This window comes from Oncorhynchus nerka, linkage group LG4 (assembly GCF_034236695.1).
Source record: "Oncorhynchus nerka isolate Pitt River linkage group LG4, Oner_Uvic_2.0, whole genome shotgun sequence".
Classification (NCBI taxonomy): Eukaryota; Metazoa; Chordata; class Actinopteri; order Salmoniformes; family Salmonidae; genus Oncorhynchus; species Oncorhynchus nerka.
The window spans coordinates 36,623,037-36,642,805 of NC_088399.1; the positions used below are offsets into that span (position 1 = coordinate 36,623,037).

Below are 19,769 nucleotides of genomic sequence, written 5' to 3' on the forward strand. Positions count from 1 at the left end.
ACAGTGAGTCACGTGGCCGTGGCTTGCTATATAAATCAGGCAGACAGAGAAAACCAATAGTAACACACTACGCCGTCATGGATTAAAATCCTGCAGGGCACGCAAGGTCCCCTTGCTCAAGCCAGCGCATGTCCAGGCCCGTCTGAAGTTTGCCAAAGACCATCTGGATGATCCAGAGGAGGAATGGGTCATGTGGTCTGATGAGACAAAAATAGAGCTTTTTGGTCTAAACTCCGCTCGCCGTGTTTGGAGGAAGAAGAAGGATGAGTACAACCCCAAGAACACCATCCCAACCATGAAGCATGGAAGTGGAAACATCATTCTTTGAGGATGCTTTTCTGCAAAGGGGACAGGACGACTGCACCGTATTGAGGGGAGGATGGATGGGGCCATGTATCGCGAGATCATAATTACAGACCTCTACATGCGTTGTAAGTAGGAAAACTTGCAAAATCGGCAGTGTATCAAATACTTGTTCTCCCCACTGTACATATAAAGTGAATAAAACAGTATGTAAATATTATTAAAGTGACCAATGTTCAATTACTATGTAAATAGGACAGCAGTCTCTAAGGTTTGGTAGAGTACCAGTGGTAGCCAGCTAGTAACAGTGACTAAGTTCAGGGCAGGGTACAGGAGGACAGCTAGTAGTGATTATTTAACAGTCTGATGGCCTGGAGATAGAAGCTGTTTTTCAGTCTCTCGGTCCCAGCTTTGATGCATCTCTACTGTCTCTGCCTTCTAGATGGTAGTTTATTGGTCACATATACAGAATACAGGGTCTAAACCAGGGGTGTCAAACATACGACCCGCGGGCCGGAACCGGCCCCCAAGGAGGTTCGATCAGGCCCGCAGGATAATTTGAAAGTGGAAAAAATGCATAAAAGACATGGAATTAATATTTTTAATTCGCTGCAATTCATGGATTATCCGCTAAGGGGCGCACTCTTTCCATCAGAGTAGAAGACAAGCCGCATCACTGAGACAGACTGAAAACAGCAGACGGTATCAATGCGCCATCTGCTGCTTGTTACGACGTTGTTAATACCTTGGTCTCTACCTCTCCGCTACACCCTCATCGCCAAAATGTCGTTATCCAAACGGAGAAAAGTAGATAAGGAGTGTAGAATTTTCAAAGAAAAATGGACCACGTCCTATTTATTTACAGAGATGCACGGAAAACCTTCGTGCTTGGTGTGTTTGCAACAAGTTTCGGTATTGAAGGAATATAATATTCGACGCCACTACGAGACTCATCACAGCGAAAAATATGACGGCTTGCAAGGACAACTGAGAAGAGATAAGATTAACGAATTGCTGGCGGGTCTGAGGAAACAGCAGTCAACTTTCATCCAGAGCCGAGAAGTCAGTGAAGCAGCGGTAAAAGCCAGCTACCTAATTGCTAGCGAAATAGCATTAGCATCGAAGCCGTATTCCGACGGTGACTTTGTTAAACGATGCATGATGAAGGCGGCTGAACTTGTATGTCCCGAGAAGCGACAAGCTTTTGCCAATATTAGCCTGACGAGGAATACTATAGCAGAGAGGATTTCGGAACTATCGGCAGATTTAGACAGTCAATTGAAACAGAGAGTCAAGTCATTTATTGCATTTTCCGTGGCAATTGACGAGAGCACTGACATCACAGACGTGGCCCAACTGGCCATATTTATTCGAGGAGTTGATGAGACATTGACTGTTACTGAAGAGTTTCTTGAGTTGGTGCCAATGATGGACACCACAACAGCCGAGGACATTTTCGGCTCTGTCGTTGCTGCATTGGACAGAGTTGGAGTGGACTGGTCCCGCGCTGTCAGCCTGGCTACAGACGGCGCGCCATCCATGGTCGGAAAGAAAGCAGGTGTCGCGACAAAGTTCAAAGACAAAGTACAAGCCCTTAATGGAGGAGATCGTTTCTGGACATTTCACTGTATTTTGCACCAGGAGGCATTGTGTTGCAAGTCGCTGAAAATGGACCACGTCATGGAGGTGGTTGTTCGCACTGTAAATTTCATCCGGTCCAGAGGTCTGAACCATCGTCAGTTTGACAAACTTCTCAGCGACAGCATCATTACCCACAGCCTGCCATACCACACTGAAGTGAGATGGTTAAGCCGAGGCGCTGTGCTGAGGCATTTCTTTGATCTACGAGAGGAAATCGGACAGTTCATGGAGAAAAAGGAAAACCGGTGTTGGAATTACAATCTCAGGAATGGCTACGGGACCTTGCATTCTTGGTTGATATTACTGAACACTTGAACAATCTGAACAAAATGTTGCAAGGCCGCAAAAAGTTGTCACACAGTTTTCTGACAACATACATGCATTTAAGTTGAAGCTGACTTTGTGGGAGATGCAACTGGCAAATGGCAACCCTGCTCATTTCCCCTGTCTGAGAGATGTGTGTGTGACCAGACCTGATGCGGACATGAAACGGTACAAAGACAAAATTGCAGGACTACTGCGGGAGTTTGAGAAACGTTTTCAGGTATTTGGTGAACTTGAGACAGAATTTTCAGTTTTTCGCTCACCTTTCACAGTTAAAGCTTCTGATCTGCCGGTCGAAATTCAGCTAGAGATAATTGATTTGCAGTGTGATGCAGATTTGAAGGGCAAATTTGCCTCTGTAGGTCTGGACAGATTTTATCAGTATCTACTACCAGGGTACCCCAAATTAACAGCCCTGGCTGCTAAAATTTTGTGCATGTTTGGGACAACCTACCTTTGTGAACAAATTTTCTCAGTGATGAATATCAATAAAACAAAAATGCGTTCAAGGCTCACAAACAAGCACTTAAATGACATTCTGAAAGTGACAGCTAGTCAGGACATGACACCTGGTGTTGATGCACTTGTACAGGCCAAAAGATGCCAAGTTTCAGGAACAAATACAAGTCCAGACTAGACTAACACCTTTAAAATGCTGCCTTAGATACTGTTTGCATTGAAAGAATACAGCTCTGTGAAGATGAATCCTTACTGTGGTGATTTAAAAAATGTGCACTTTAATGTTAGTCAGCAGCTTCAAAACAAAAGTTGTGTGATGGAATTCTACTGTTCATACAACTCCATAAATTTTCAATTTCGTGGAGCAGTGTAGCAGAGTATGGTATAATTTTAATGGTCCGGCCCACTTGACATCTCCCTAGGCCGTATGTGGCCCACGATGCGAAATGAGTTTGACACCCCTGGTCTAAACGATATCGTGAAATGCTGACTTGCATCTTTCTCTAACACACACACAAGTATTAAGTGCACACTTACATCACAGTGACTCTACACACACACACAAAACACACACATGCACACACACTAGGGTTGGGAGGTATCCAGATTTTCATACCGTCATACCATTTCATACCGAGGTATACAGTATTACCGGAAGGGGATATAATGTCTGTGCTGTAACCAAGAAGCTTGATCTTGACATCTAGCCACTTAGCTAGCAAGTTAGCAAACAAAATGCATAGCGGGATATCATTTATTTGACACGTCTCAGATTTCTTGTAGTTATACTTAACTTATAGTTAGTTATAAGCAGTGGCATAGCCCACACTAATGCCTTTTCTTTCTCTCTCTCGGTCTCTCTCGCTAAAAGGGCTTTATTCAAAGGAATTTATTGGCATGGGAACATGTTTACATTGCCAAAGCAAGTGGAATAGATAATTAACAAAAGTGAAATAAATAGATTAATCAGAAATGAACTGTAAACATTATACACAACAGTAAAATATTCAAAAGAATAGAGACATTTCAAATGTTATATTACTGGCTATGTCCAGTGTTGTAAAAATTTGCAAATAGTTGAAGTACAAAAAGGAAAATAAATAGACAGATAAATATAGTTTGTATTTACAATGGTGTTTGTGCTTCACTGGTTGCCCTTGTGGCAACAGGTCACACATCTTGCTGCTGTGATGGCACACTGTTGTATTTCACCTAATAGATATGGGAGTTATGTGGGTCTGTGTGTCTCTAATATGCTCATACATTTGGCAGGAGGTTAGGAGGTGCAGCTCAGTTTCCACCTCATTTTGTGGGTCTTCTCTCGAGAGCCAGGTCTGCCTACGGCAGCCTCATTCAATAGCAAGGTTATGCTCACTGAGTCTGCACATAGTCAAAGCTTTCCTTAAATTTAGGTCAGTCAAGAGTGGTCAGATATTCTGCCACTGGTTAGTCTCTGTTAAGGGCCAAATAGGATTCCAGTTTGCTTTGTTTTTTGGTTATTTCTTTCCTATGTGTCAAGTAATAATTTTTCTGTTTTCTCATGATTTGGTTGGGTCTAATTGTGTTGCTGTCCTGTTTGTGTTTGTGAACAGAGCTCCAGTACCAGATTGCTGTGCCAACTTTTCTGTGGGTTAATCTCTCTGTAGGTGATGGCTTTTTTATTGAAGGTTTGGGAATCACTTCCTTTTGGGAGGTTGTAGCATGTAACAGTTATTTTCTGCATTTTGATTATTTGTGGGTATCGTCCTAATTCTGCTCTGCATGCATTATTTGGTGTTTTACGTTGTACATGGAGGGTGTTTTTGCAGAATTCTGCATGCAGAGTCTCAATTTGATGTTTGTTCCATTTTGTGAATGCTTAGTTGGTGAGTGGACCCCAGACCTCAGAACCGTAGAGGGCAATGGGTTCTATAACTGATTCAAGTATTTTTTAGCCAGATCCTAAATGAGATGTTTAAATGTATGTTTCTTTTGATGGCGTAGAAGGCCCTTCTGACCTTGTCACTCAGTTCACAGCTTTGTGAAAGTTACCTGTGGTGCTGATGTTTAGGCAGAGGTAGGTATCGTTTTTTTGTGTGCTCTAGGGCAACGGTATCTAGATGGAATTTGTATTTGTGGTCCTGGCAAATATACCTTTTTTTGGAACACAGTTGTTTTTGTCTTAATGAGATTCACTGTTAGGGCCCAGGTCTAACAGAATCTGTGCAGAAAAGCTAGGTGCTGCTGTATACCATCCTTGGTTGTGGACAGATGCACCAGACTGTTCTAGTGCCCTCGCCAATTCATTGATGTATATGTTGAAAAGGGTGGGGCTCAAGCTGCATCCCTGTCTCACCCCTGAGGAATGAAATATGTGTGTGTTTTTTTAAACATTTGAACAGAAACCCTTGTTGTTTGTGTACATGGATTTTATAATGTCGTATGTTTTGCCCCCAACTCCATCAATTAATATAGCAGACCCTCATGCCAAATTGAGTCAAAAGCTTTTTTGAAATCAACAAAGCATGAGAATAGTTGTTGGTTTGGTTTGTTTGTTTGTCAGGTATGGTGTACGGGGTGAATACGTGGTTTGTCATATGGTAATTTGGTAAAAATCCCATTTGTCATTTGCTCAGGATGTTGTTGTCACTGAGGAAATATAGGAGTCTGCTGTTAATGATAATGCAGAGGATTTACTTGAGGTTGCTGTTGAAGCAGATCCCACAGTAGTTATTGGGATCAAATGTGTCTCCATTTTTCTGGATTGGGGTGATCAGTCCTTGGCTCCAAATATTGGGGAAGATGCCAGAGCTGAGGATGGTGTTAAATAGTTTAAGTGTAGCCAATTGGAATTTGTATGTGTTTATTGTATAATACATTTTTCTCACTCTCTCGCTCACTTTTCAATTTCAATATGCGTATAGCCTACTACAGTTTATATCTCTATCTTTCACATTCCTCACTGTGCCTCGCTCGCTCTCTCTCTCTCTCTCTCTCTCTCTCTCTCTCTCTCTCTCTCTCTCTCTCTCCTTTCTCATGCTGTATTTCTAAAAGCCCTGATGTCCTGCTGTCATTGTCAGTGGGGCTGATGCAGCTGCGGTGACTGTTTGTTTGTTTACCTCCTACGCCCACTTGGAGTCCATTAGTTTAACACCAGTCTGCCTGCCTAGAACTCACTGGCAGTCCCTCTTCTGAGTCTACCCCCTCATCTCTGCTACTGAGGGATAGAGACAGGTACCACTACAGGAGTACACTGTCAGAAACCTGTGTAGAGGGACTCAAGTGGAGGGTGGTTGAAATGTTAGTGTTTAGGTTGAGGGAATTGAAGGTAGTTAGTTACTGCAATAAGCATATGCACCAGACTAGGTAATAAATATGTGGATGATGCGTTGTATGATAAATATGTATTATGCACTATACGTTTACACTGTATGTTGTGCTGTATGTGTTCCCATTGTGATGACAACGAGAGCTTGGAGACAGCTTAAAAACTTGGAACTTGGCTGTTTCCATCCAATGTTAGACAAAACCTTCCATCCAAAGTTTTAGTCTAAGTGCACTGCTTCAGATTAGAAAGAAAATCTAGACAATATCATATCACCAACAAAAAAATCACTATATCCATATTACATAAGCCGGTGATTCAGCCGATTCCAACGACAAACAAAAATGATCTGACATTGACTTTGTATAGACAACTTATCCCAGGCGAGGTCAAGCAAAGCCTGATGTTGCGTTATAAGCAGCTATAAGCAGTCAGACATCTCTCTTCTCTCACTCTCTCCTCAATCTCTTTCTCCTCAATCTCTCTCTTCTCTCAATGCATCAACGAGAGCCGTGGCAGACGCTCCGTCAGTCCGTCCCGATTGGTAGAACTGTTGCCAGGGAGTCGGCCGTCTCAACAACGTGGATAGAATCTGTTGTCTGTTACACTTTAGACATGAGAACAACTGCAGTATCTGAATATTTATAGAGATGGATTGTTCATATTGAGATTGTATAGCCTCATCGTTATAGCAGTGGCTATAGACTTTACACTGGAAAGCTTTTAGCATATATTGCCTCAGTTTAATATTGCAAAGAATTTGAATGGACTCATCAAAGGGACATAGAATCATCACCGGTTTAAACAATAGCTCCCATTACAAACATTAAAAAGTGCTGCTGTGCTTTAAAACATGTTTTGTGTTATATTGTCCCCCTTTGTGCATATTCTCTAAAATTGTATAATTTCAGTGTTGTGTGTGTGGAGAGTAGGGAGTAGGGTTGACCTATACCATCTGGTCTATAAGCCTGCATTGCATATTCAAATACTCCAGCCTGCTATTACAAATAATCAGCACCAGCAACCAGAGTGCAGCCCTGACTAACACATTCCAATACAGTTGGTAGGAGCAGTAACAGCATTCAAATCTCCTGTTCCATAAACTACACCTACACACTCATAACTCACAGTGCCACATGAAGACATGATTATAAAAACACACCTAGTAAAAAAAAAGAGAGGGTGCTGTCAATGAGGCTTTGACGTACAGCAGCGTGCGGGCGTGGACACACAAACACACAAACACACACACACACAAACACACACAAACACACACACACTCTGACACAGGGCACTCTATTTGTTTCTCTCTCTCTCTCAAATATATATATATATATATATATATATATATATATATTCAAATATATATATATATTTCGCTCTATCCCGCTCCCTCTCTCAACTTCAGAGACACAAACAGATACACACAGAGCACACGACAGCCAAACATTAATCTCTCGTGGACAGACCACGTAGACATAAATCTGACTTAATTACATGAGATTTTAGTTCTGGGTTAACCAAGATTAGCCAGACTGACAGCTGGTTGATTTAACCAATATTAGCCAGACATAGACAGCCGGTTGATATAACCAAGATTAGCCAGAAATAGATACCCGGTTGATTTAACCAAGATTAGCCAGACATAGCCAGCCGGTTGATATAACCAAGATTAGCCAGAAATAGATAGCCGGTTGATTTAACCAAGATTAGCCAGACAGACAGCCGGTTGATTGAACCAAGATTAGCCAGAAATTGACAGCCGGTTGATTTAACCAAGATTAGCCAGAAAATGACAGCCGGTTGATTTAACCAAGATTAGCCAGAAATCGACAGCAGGTTGATTTAACCAAGATTAGCCAGCAATGGACAGTCGGTTGATTTAACCAAGATTAGCCAGAAATTGACAGCCGGTTGATTTAACCAAGATTAGCCAGACATAGACAGCCGGTTGATTTAACCAAGATTAGCCAGAAATTGACAGCAGGTTGATTTAACCAAGATTAGCCAGACATAGAAAGCCGGTTGATTTAACCAAGATTAGCCAGAAAATGACAGCCGGTTGATTTAACCAAGATTAGCCAGAAATCGACAGCAGGTTGATTTAACCAAGATTAGCCAGCAATGGACAGTCGGTTGATTTAACCAAGATTAGCCAGAAATTGACAGCCGGTTGATTTAACCAAGATTAGCCAGACATAGACAGCCGGTTGATTTAACCAAGATTAGCCAGAAATTGACAGCCGGTTGATTTAACCAAGATTAGCCAGAAATCGACAGCAGGTTGATTTAACCAAGATTAGCCAGCAATGGACAGTCGGTTGATTTAACCAAGATTAGCCAGAAATTGACAGCCGGTTGATTTAACCAAGATTAGCCAGACATAGACAGTCGGTTGATTTAACCAAGATTAGCCAGAAATTGACAGCCGGTTGATTTAACCAAGATTAGCCAGACATAGAAAGCCGGTTGATTTAACCAAGATTAGCCAGAAAATGACAGCCGGTTGATTTAACCAAGATTAGCCAGAAATTGACAGCCGGTTGATTTAACCAAGATTAACCAGACATAGACAGCCGGTTGATTTAACCAAGATTAGCCAGAAATTGACAGCCGGTTGATTTAACCAAGATTAGCCAGACATAGAAAGCCGGTTGATTTAACCAAGATTAGCCAGAAAATGACAGCCGGTTGATTTAACCAAGATTAGCCAGAAATCGACAGCAGGTTGATTTAACCAAGATTAGCCAGCAATGGACAGTCGGTTGATTTAACCAAGATTAGCCAGAAATTGACAGCCGGTTGATTTAACCAAGATTAGCCAGACATAGACAGCCGGTTGATTTAACCAAGATTAGCCAGAAATTGACAGCCGGTTGATTTAACCAAGATTAGCCAGACATAGACAGCCGGTTGATTTAACCAAGATTAGCCAGAAAATGACAGCCGGTTGATTTAACCAAGATTAGCCAGAAATCGACAGCCGGTTGATTTAACCAAGATTAGCCAGCAATGGACAGCCGGTTGATTTAACCAAGATTAGCTAGACATAGACAGCCGGTTGATTTAACCAAGATTAGCCAGACATAGACAGCAGGTTGATTTAACCAAGATTAGCCAGAAATGGACAGCCGGTTGATTTAACCAAGATTAGCCAGCAATGGACAGCCGGTTGATTTAACCAAGATTAGCCAGAAATGGACAGCCGGTTGATTTAACCAAGATTAGCCAGACATAGACAGCCGGTTGTTTTAACCAAGATTAGCCAGAAATAGACAGCCGGTTGATGGAGTTCATTTCTTTATGTTTGTTATCAGAGATGTACAAAGTCTAAATTTAGTGGGCTGTTTCAGAGCTGATGTGCTGTGCGCAGTGCTGTGTCCTCCCGTCTGCCTGACTCAACATATTTCTGGATCCCCCTCCCCCTCTCTGCCCAGGCTGGCACGTACATGCATGTCTGTAGACTCTATACCCAGCATGCTTCACTTCTCTCTGTGCTGTGGCGCGCGTGGGACTCACTGCATTGCAGCCCTGTGTGCATTAATTGGCAGAAAGACAGCAGCTCAGAGGGAAAGTGCCGTGATATGAAGAGAGGAAGATGGGAAGAGAAAGGGGGTGATGTCTTTCCCTGTTGGGATGTGAAGTGAGAAGTTTCCCAGTTTGGATATCTCTATTTGCATTACATTTGGCAGGCTGGGTTGTTGTCTGGCTGGAGGGAGTGAGTGAGTGAGTGAGTGAGGGAGGGAGGGAGGGAGGGAGGGAGGGAGGGAGGGGAAATACCACATGACAAGAATAACAAGATACTTTTATCTAATTTCCGATTATCTGTAATTTCATGTATTTGTGCCATCATTGCGCCTACAGTGTGTATTCTAGCTGGTGTTGTTTACATTGCTAAGCAGTGAGTAAATTACCAGTGATTCTACAAGTTTTCTTAATATGCCAAATGTTAAGAGGGAAAAAAGGATTGGCACACACACACATACACACATCATGTTGCCCACACACTAGACACTCCCTCTTTCCCTCTCTCTATCCCTCTCACTCAGTTGTTCCCGTTCATCTCTCCCTCTCTCAGTCTCTCTCTCTCTTACGTGTGTCAATCTGTGTCATGGTTGTTTTATGTTCACAGCTTCCTTCACAGTCCTTAGCAGAGACACTCTCTGTACAGTAAGCTGCTGTCTAACGTTTCCCTGGGCTTTTCTCTGTCACACTCAATGACGTCTGGGGTCCTTTTTCCCGCTCTAATCCACCGACAAACAGCAGTCCGGGAGACCTGCTCAGTGCCTGTCCAAAAATGCAACCAGACAACAGAGGGAGCTGTCTACCTGAACAAGCTAACATAGTGAACCCAGTGACATCTCACTTGGAGAACTCACTCACTCATGTTTAAAATCCCCCAAGAGACAGTCACAGCGTTTTAACAGACACTCCCAATGTGATACTTGCACAAACGCTAGCAAGTTTAATATTTTCCGGCATTCAGAATCAGTAGTGGTAGTGGTATGAGCTGTTTAAGTATGAGTCACATTCTCAATATGTTCTTGCATCAAACTGGAGATTTCAGGGTGAATGACAGGGCTACTTTCAACTGCACATTTTAGACAGTATAATTAACTCCTTTTCTCTCCTTACTTTTTTCTCATTCAACTCTTATTTTATTAACTTGCTATTTTTATGACGTTTTCAATTTTTTGGCCGTTGCTCAGGTTCAGATAGGAGCTGAAGTTGCTACAACGCTATTGCCTTTCTTAGCGACGTTCCCTCTGTCTCAACTCCCCCCCCCTCCCTCCACCCAGTCTCCGTCTCTGTTTGTCTGTAACTCTACCCTGTTTTTTTTCTCGCTCCATCCCTCCCTCTCCCTGTGACATACGTATAGATGCTGCATTGATTGCACACAGAGAGCCTCCCACTCCTTTCATCATTGATGCGCTCTCTCCAGCTGCAGCAGCACTTGTTGAATTCAGCCCTGGGAGAGGGAGAAGGTGAGGGAGAGGGAGAGTAAAAGGAGAGTGAGAGAGAAAAGAGCGAGGGAGAAAAGCTTTGACAGGGAGAGAAAACGGAGGTACGGAGAAAAGCTTTGCGAGAGGGAATGAAAACAGAGGGAGGGAGAAAAGCTCAGAGCTCTAAGTGAGACAGAGAGCAAGATAGAGTCAGAGAGTGAGGCTTTGAGAATAAGAGAGAGCAACAGAGTGCTTTTTTCTCTCCTCCTGCTTTCTTTTCTGGTGTTGGCGCGTGAAAACTTCATGGTGTGTCCACTCTCCTTTCCTGAGGATTGGGTTGTACAGGTCAGAGCTGTCTGCGATGGATGGGATGTGTGTGCGTGTGCGCGCGTGCGTGCGTGTGTGTGTGTGGTGTCTGTGTGTGTCCATCCATGTGTGTGCGAGAAAGAGGAGAAGAGAAGAGAGGGATGTGTGCGTGTGCGCGTGTGTGTGTGTGTGCGTGCGTGCGTGTGTGTGTGTGTGTGTGTGTGTGTGTGTGTGGTGTCTGTGTGTGTCCATCCATGTGTGTGCGAGAAAGAGGAGAAGAGAAGAGAGGGATGTGTGTGTGTCTGTGGAGGAGGGAGAGGGGGATGACACTTTTCAGTTTGTATTCCTGGAAACCTTTCTGCAGCATTGCTCAATAATGAAACTGGCGAGTGAGTGGGGAAGCAAAACACAAAGATAAGGTTCATGGAATGAAGGAGCATATGCAAATACATCTGGGGAGCTTGTCAACCTGTAACTGGTTGTTATTGTAAAGGGAGCTATCAAAGTTAAATATATTTGTGTCTCCGAAGTTATGTGTTTCCAGGGATAATGCGTGTGTTTCCTTGCTGGCTACAGTTTAGTTTATATAGTCAAAGTGAAGGGATCACACTTACGAGTGTGAATAATATGTGTCAATTATATAATTACACTGGTTATATTGACTTCCTTTTATCACTGAATTCAACTACTTTGAATTCTTACTTTGCATATTAACGGAACATTATTCATTCATGTTTTTATACCACATTTCTGCAGTTTCTATGTTTTCAGTGAGGTCTGCCAAAATGATGACATCATTTAATTATTTCATACTTTACAGAAAATGTGATTTTTTAAAATATTATTTTAAGAATTTCAGCTTTTTATAGTTCTGTGAAATCAAGCCATCTTAACCAAAATTGGCATTTTACAATGCCCTCATTCAAAGGAATCGATGTTCATGTGTTTAAATAGCTTCCTCTTCCTTTTTCTCTTTCTGTCTATTTCCCACCCTCTTTTCTCTCTCTCTTTGTTCACACACTCTTCTCTCACCTTTCTTTTTCTGATCTCTCTCACACTTCACTCTTTCTTTCTCTCACCCCAGCCCACTCTAGCCTCTCTGTCACACATGTCTTTCACTTGTCTTTCACCTCTCTTTTTGCTGTCTGTCTCTAACACACTGAACTGTATCCTCCTTTCTTCTCAACTTTTCCAATTTGTCTAATCCATCCCTTTCCTTCTACAGATGTCCCTCTCACTGATCTTGTCTGTGGTGACTCTTTAAAGCCCCTCTTCCTCCTCCTCCTCTTCCTCCACCACCATGTCCCAGCTGCTCCACGTGGAGATCCCCAGCTTCGGCAGCACCGTGCTGGGCTCCCTCAACGAGCAGCGCCTGCTGGGCCAGTATTGTGATGTCTCCATCCTGGTTAAAGGCCAGCCCTTTAAGGCCCACCGGGCTGTACTAGCCGCCAGCAGCCTCTACTTCCGAGACCTGTTCAGTGGCTCATCCAAGAGCCAGTTCGAGCTGCCCTCATCGGTGACTCCCGCCTGCTTCCAGCTTATATTATCCTTCTGCTACACGGGCAAGCTGACCATGGCAGCCAGCGAGCAGCTGGTGGTGATGTACACCGCCGGGTATCTTCAGATCCAGCATATTGTGGAGAGGGGCATGGACCTGATGTTCAAGGCCAACTCGCCCCACTGCGACTCCCAAACGGCTGCTATGGAGGAGCAGCAATCAGGCTCAGAGCCACAGAGTCCCAGCAACAACACCCTGGCTGGGGCAGGGACCTCCATCCTGGGGCCGCAGGGCTGGTCCCCCTCCCTGGTGCTGCCCACACGGAAGATCAAACTGGAGGGATGCGATCCGACCCCACTGGGGTTGCCCAGCCTGAGTCATCATAAGAGAGGGTCCTCTTCATCTGAGCTGGGGGGACGGCTCTCCAGGGGAAGTTCATTGTTTTACACAGGTTCGGTCGGGACCACCATCTTCCCGGGGATGCAGCCCTACCCAGTGGCCGGGGGAGAGAGGTCCAGTCCTGGGGCCTCCAGCCTGCCCACCACAGACAGCCCTACCTCCTACCAGAACGAGGATGAGGAGTTTGAAGAAGAACCGTACGACGGGATCACGGAAGAGGCCTACAGTCAGATCTATGGGCGCTCAGCCAACCCATACGGAAGTAAGTATCAACTGTTGCTGGATAATGCTGTTACTGTATATATTTTACCTGGTATTTACCTTATAACTACATGCTAGCAATTGTAGTTTTCTAGAAAATACTTTCCAGGACTGCGTCACATAAAGTGCTGCCCAATTCTCTGATAACCTCTTAGCATGAGAATATCCTTTGATGTCAAAGCAAAGGTTCTCTTGCAATATCTCACTTCATGAGTCAAATGAAGCAATATTCCTTTCATTTTGAAATGTAAGAATCAAAGAATATGTTGCATATTATACAGACAAAAACAGCCATGTAGAAAAATGGTTTTAGGGGGCAATATTTAAGAAACGTATTACTAAATGTTGAGCTGGAGAATGGATCAGGTTAGTACTCTTGTATCAGGTAACACATTTGATATCCAAGCGTGCCAGTTTTGTAGGCTGTCCTATACATTGTTCTTACAAAATCATGAATGGATGTGTCATAAATAATGTCACATGTGACTTCATAAAATGGGTTTCATATAATGGATCTCATAGCATGTCATAAATGATATAGATAATTTAGGCCTGCTTAACATTAGCATTGCATCATGTCATGTTTATAGTCAGTGGTGATTTTAGCATGTAAATCTTGGTGGGGAAAACCCAAAGCAATGTTGGGGGATGCATGCCAGCAAAACCACTACACAACACTAAACAATAGATTAATTGCACTATAACGGTGACAAACGGTGCCCACAAACTGCTAGGGCCTACATAAAGCTGTCCCAACAGCAGAGTCCCAACAGCAGTCCCAACACCTTACCACTGTTTCACCTGGCTATCAGCTGAGCCTTGTCTGGCGGTGAAACAGTTCAACCACATTTACTGCCTTTAAAAAAAAGCATAGCTGATATGGCTGACTTGCTTAAACAAATGTGGTTTCTACTGACAATTGAGATGTACAAACTATGTCATAAGGGGACAACAAGCAGATAAGATGCAATCTGTAATTTTGATTAATACATTAATGACCGAGTTAGGACGAACATAGTCAATGTAACTACAGTATTTGTTCTGCACTTTTGAATGTACAGCGACAGAATTCAGAACATGGGCCGGTCTTACAGTGTTCTCCCTTTACATCAAGTCAGAATAGAATAAATATAGGGGGCATATAAGCAGACAATGAAAGCTCTTACAAAATTCAATGATTATATTTCTCTAAAACAGGTTACAGGCTACATGTGCACCACCAAATCAGAACAGTAGGCGAAATTAAGAGGGGAAAATAGACCAAATTATTAGGGTGAGGCACATGGACTACTGACAGCTTACTACACTACATACACTTGGTATTACTTTCTTATCTACAGTGTACATATCTCCCTGGCATATTACATCACTTATGCAGCAGCATACAAGACATTTCTGGACTTACCTTATTGTGCTGTGCTTACTTGGAACAGGAAGGTGGTGCGGCGGTCCTTCGTTGGACTAATTTTGTCATCAAACTTTGTCATCAAAGTCTGTCATTCTCTGGATTTATGGTGCTTTCAGGACAACTGGGAACTCTGGGGGGGGGGGGGGGGGGGGGTATAATCAATCATGATGACGTCAGTGATCTTCAGGTCGTAGCTCTAGAAAGAGGCCTGAGTTCCCGACTTACAATTCCGAGTTGGATGACCATTCCAAACTTATTTTCCCAGTCGGAGCTTGTTTTTTCCCGAGTTCCCAGTTGTCTTGAACTCACTTAGGTCTGATTTCCCAGTTCCGAGTAAACAGTTCTTTTGAGAGAGGCAGAAATCGTGCTGGATTGACAGTATGGCTAATGTTGAATGTTTATCATTTTAAGCTTGGAAAAGAGACCCTTAAACCCAGAATTGGTACCACACACCCACTCCACTGAATTGCAGACCAGTGATTGCTTTGCAATGCTTACAGTTAGCCACTGATTCCTTCCAAACCACTCATAGTTGAATTTGCGATTTAGAACTGGTTGTGTAATGTTTATGTCCAAAGGCCGAAGAGCATTGTTTTATCTAGAATTTCTTTCCATTATTTATCTTCATATGACAAGGATTAAAAAGGATTTACCAGTAGATTTGACTTGATTCATGATGATGACTGCTAGCTAAGAATTTGAAAGTATGATGTTGACATGATCAGTCCCAACAAAGCTACTGTAGATATAACTTGATTTTATCTGTGGCCAATGATCTTGAGCCTTGGATGGGCACTTCTAATGTAACTCTATGGCAGCACCCAAGGGACTTGAATTTTCGAGCTCTACCCTTAGATTTGGCAGTGAAGCAGTGTCACCATGAGTGACAGAACACTGAGCCAATCACGGCGCAACTAGAGAACATTACCAACCCCTACGCTCCGTATTTTCCGCTGGCTGCCTCACCACCACAGAAAGCACTGAGCTAGGCTGAAACCCCTGCATTTTGGAGCTGCCTTACTCAAGAAAGCATAAAAAAAGACCATGTTTGTATGGAGGGTTTATTAACTCAATGAAATGTATTTGACTTTTCTTTTACATTGATTGCAAACTGATATGTGACACGTATTAATGGGAAAATGTTGTTGCTGTGGGGCTCAAAACAGGCACTGAATGACAGTTCGCCACTGCTTATGGGACTTTATATAGGCATTTCGGAACGCTGTATGAAGTTATACATTTTACTGTACATCGTGACCAACAACAGCTCCTTTATCACAACTCTAATGCACACACACACTTCACTCTCCCTACTGCAGTGCTTCATGTTTTTTGCTGCTCAAGGCATTGTTATTGGACAGGTTTGTCAAAGTCTAGAGTTTCAGCATTCTATCTGCAATCAGTCAGAGCACCCCAGGGTGACATTGTGGGATATTTGAGAGTGGTGTGTGTGTGTGTGTGTGTGTGCATGTCGTGCGTGCATGAGCATGTGTGTTTTTACTATCCTTGTGGAGACCAGAAGTACAATTCGGACAGGTGGTGACATTTTGCTGTTTTTGGGAGGGAATCCAAAGTTTGAAACCAGTAACTCTCTCTCCTGTGTCCCTCAAGGTGATGATACAGCACATTGCTTATCTGGAACTTTATTATTAAACACCCTCACGACTAGATAGTAGTGTGTGTATGTGTGTGACTCTCATTCTCTTTGTCATTCTGTCTCTCTGTATTTCACGTAGGGTGAACGCCTCCCTCTCTATAGAAAAGGTTTATAGTTCTATCCATAACTCTTCCCTATGAATTCCTACACTAGAGTTAACCCTCCCCCTCTCCTCACCTGTCCCTCTCCAGTCCAGGACAAGCCAGAGATGGCAGCCATGCCCCTGTCCCTGGAGAACCGCTCCTGTGTGCTGGTCCGTAGGGACCTGGTGGCCCTGCCCGCCAGCCTCATCAGCCAGATCGGATACCGCTGCCACCCCAAGCTCTACACCGAAGGAGACCCGGGGGAGAAACTGGAGCTGGTGGGAGGTATGCTGCAGGGGAGATTGATGAATAGTGGAAGGTCTCTGTTGGTCTTTGGTAAAAGGGTTGAGGTAAAAGGAATGGAAAGGGGGATACCTAGTCAGGTTGAGATTAGATCAAATGCTGTATGAAATGTTCAAGTTCATGTTGATTTGCCATTTGTTATAAATACTTTGGAAATTGTATTCATAAGAGTTGTCACATAAGTGATGGGAATAAAGGGATACAAAATAAGTGATGGAGTGAAATAGCACTGTCAGGGTGATAGAGTACTTTTACAGCATTAATGTTTCATGAAAGAAATGAGAGGCTGGCAGAGTTGGGTTGTAAAGTAGTGATAGAAACACAAGGCAATGGAGTAGTGATAGAAACACAGGGTAATGAAGTAGCGATAGAAACACAGTGTAATGGAGTAGTGATAGAAACGGTAATGGATTAGTGATAGAAACACAGGGTAATGGAGTAGTGAAAGAAACACAGGGTAATGGAGTAATGATAGAAACAGGGTAATGGATTAGTTATAGAAACACAGGGTAATGGAGTAGTGAAAGAAACACAGGGTAATGGAGTAATGATAGAAACAGGGTAATGGATTAGTTATAGAAACACATGGTAATGGAGTAGTGAAAGAAACACAGTGTAATGGAGTAGTGATAGACACAGGGTAATGGATTAGTGATAGAAACACAGGGTAATGGAGTAGCGATAGAAACAGGGTAATGGAGTAGTGAAAGAAACACAGGGTAATGGAGTAGTGAATGAAACACAGGGTAATGGAGTAGTGATAGAAACACGGGGTAATGGAGTAACGATAGAAACACAGTGTAATGGAGTAGTGATAGAAACAGGGTAATGGATTAGTGATAGAAACACAGGGTAATGGAGTAGTGAAAGAAACACAGGGTAATGGAGTAGTGACAGAAACACATGATAATGGAGTAGTGATAGAAACACAGTGTAATGGAGTAGTGATAGAAACAGGGTAATGGATTAATGATAGAAACACAGGGTAATGGAGTAGTGACAGAAACACAGGGTGATGGAGTAGCGATAGAAACACAGTGTAATGGAGTAGTGATAGAAACACAGGGTAATGGAGTAGTGACAGAAACACAGGGCAATGGAGTAGTGACAGAAACACAGGGTAATGGAGTAGCGATAGAAACACAGTGTAATGGAGTAGTGATAGACACAGGGTAATGGATTAGTGATAGAAACACAGGGTAATGGAGTAGTGACAGAAACACAGGGTAATGGAGTAGTGATAGAAACACAGGGTAATGGATTAGTGATAGAAACACAGGGTAATGGAGTATCGAAAGAAACACAGGGTAATGGAGTAGTGACAGAAACACAGTGTAATGGAGTAGTGATAGAAACAGGGTAATGGATTAATGATAGAAACACAGGGTAATGGAGTAGTGACAGAAACACAGGGTAATGGAGTAGCGATAGAAACACAGTGTAATGGAGTAGTGATAGAAACACAGGGTAATGGAGTAGTGACAGAAACACAGGGCAATGGAGTAGTGACAGAAACACAGGGTAATGGAGTAGCGATAGAAACACAGTGTAATGGAGTAGTGATAGACACAGGGTAATGGATTAGTGATAGAAACATAGGGTAATGGAGTAGTGACAGAAACACAGGGTAATGGAGTAGCGATAGAAACACAGTGTAATGGAGTAGTGATAGAAACACAGGGTAATGGAGTAGTGACAGAAACACATGGCAATGGAGTAGTGACAGAAACACAGGGTAATGGAGTAGCGATAGAAACACAGTGTAATGGAGTAGTGATAGACACAGGGTAATGGATTAGTGATAGAAACACAGGGTAATGGAGTAGTGACAGAAACACAGGGTAATGGATTAGTGATAGGGAAACCTATTTCACTCAGGGAGCTCTCTATCATACCACCCAAGGTACATCTGTGTTTATGACACGGGGCCAGCTGATGAACTGTCACCTGTGTGCTGGCATCAAACACAAAGTCCTACTGCGTCGCCTGCTCGCCACGTTCTTCGACAGGTAAGTCAAAGCTAGTCTAAAGGTATTGGTTAATAATGACATTATTTACATGTTTTAGGTGTGACTCAGATTCAGAAGATGTTAACCTTGTCAGTATAGATTTATAATGATCTGTTTCATGTGGGGTCATATTCATACTCAAAATCCTTCCACATATCCAACTTACATTTACATTCCTTACTTTCTAAGTGTAATATATATGTATGAATGTACATTCTCAAGTCAGCATAAATCTATGGTTTTGGAGTGCAGCACAGTCAGTCGTGTTGAGACATGTAATCCTATGGGTTTGGTGTTACCGCTGCCCTCTGGTGTTGGCTCTGTGTGCCTGCAGGAACACCCTGGCTAACAGCTGTGGAACTGGCATCCGTTCCTCTACCAGTGACCCCAGTAGGAAACCTCTGGACAGCCGTGTGCTCAATGCTGTCAAACGTGAGTCTGGCGCTGGTCAAATGTTGATCTTACATTGTGAAATAAGGAGGATAATGGTTCATGGGGATGGCAGCCTCTGTTGAATTATTGTTTAAGAGTCAAACTATTGTAGATGATTTGTGAGATTATGACTGAAGAGGTGTGAATTCATGGAAGTTCAAGTACATTTTAACACCACTTGTTTAAGTGTAATATTTGTTTTATTATTTTTTAAAACAACGATCAACTATGCATATACAGTTCCAGTCAAAAAATTGGGCACAACTGCTCATTGAAGGTTTAAAAAAAAAAATCTAATTCTAGAATAATAGTGAAGACATCAAAACTATGAAATAACACATGGAATCATGTAGTCATCAAAAAAGGGTTAAACAAATCAAAATATATGCTATAATTTAGATTCTTCAAAGTAGCCATCCTTTGCCTTGATGACATCTTT

At 42.8% G+C, this 19,769-nt stretch overlaps 1 protein-coding gene across 5 annotated transcripts in view; it reads left to right on the plus strand.

Moving 5' to 3' along the window:
* Positions 1 to 19,769, plus strand: part of LOC115123117 (nucleus accumbens-associated protein 2-like) — a 46,604-nt gene that overhangs the window by 16,412 nt on the left and 10,423 nt on the right. The window contains exons 1-5 of one of the 5 annotated variants that reach the window (XM_029652465.2): positions 9,198 to 9,674; positions 12,506 to 13,439; positions 16,695 to 16,871; positions 18,793 to 18,898; positions 19,233 to 19,330. In XM_029652465.2, coding sequence (XP_029508325.1) covers positions 12,581 to 13,439; positions 16,695 to 16,871; positions 18,793 to 18,898; positions 19,233 to 19,330 — 1,240 coding nt within the window. In that variant the 5' untranslated portion in view covers positions 9,198 to 9,674; positions 12,506 to 12,580. Of the gene's footprint in view, positions 1 to 9,197; positions 9,675 to 9,823; positions 11,320 to 12,505; positions 13,440 to 16,694; positions 16,872 to 18,792; positions 18,899 to 19,232; positions 19,331 to 19,769 lie in introns of those variants that run through there. The other 4 variants (XM_029652439.2, XM_029652454.2, XM_029652447.2 and 1 more) reach the window with 4 other exon arrangements.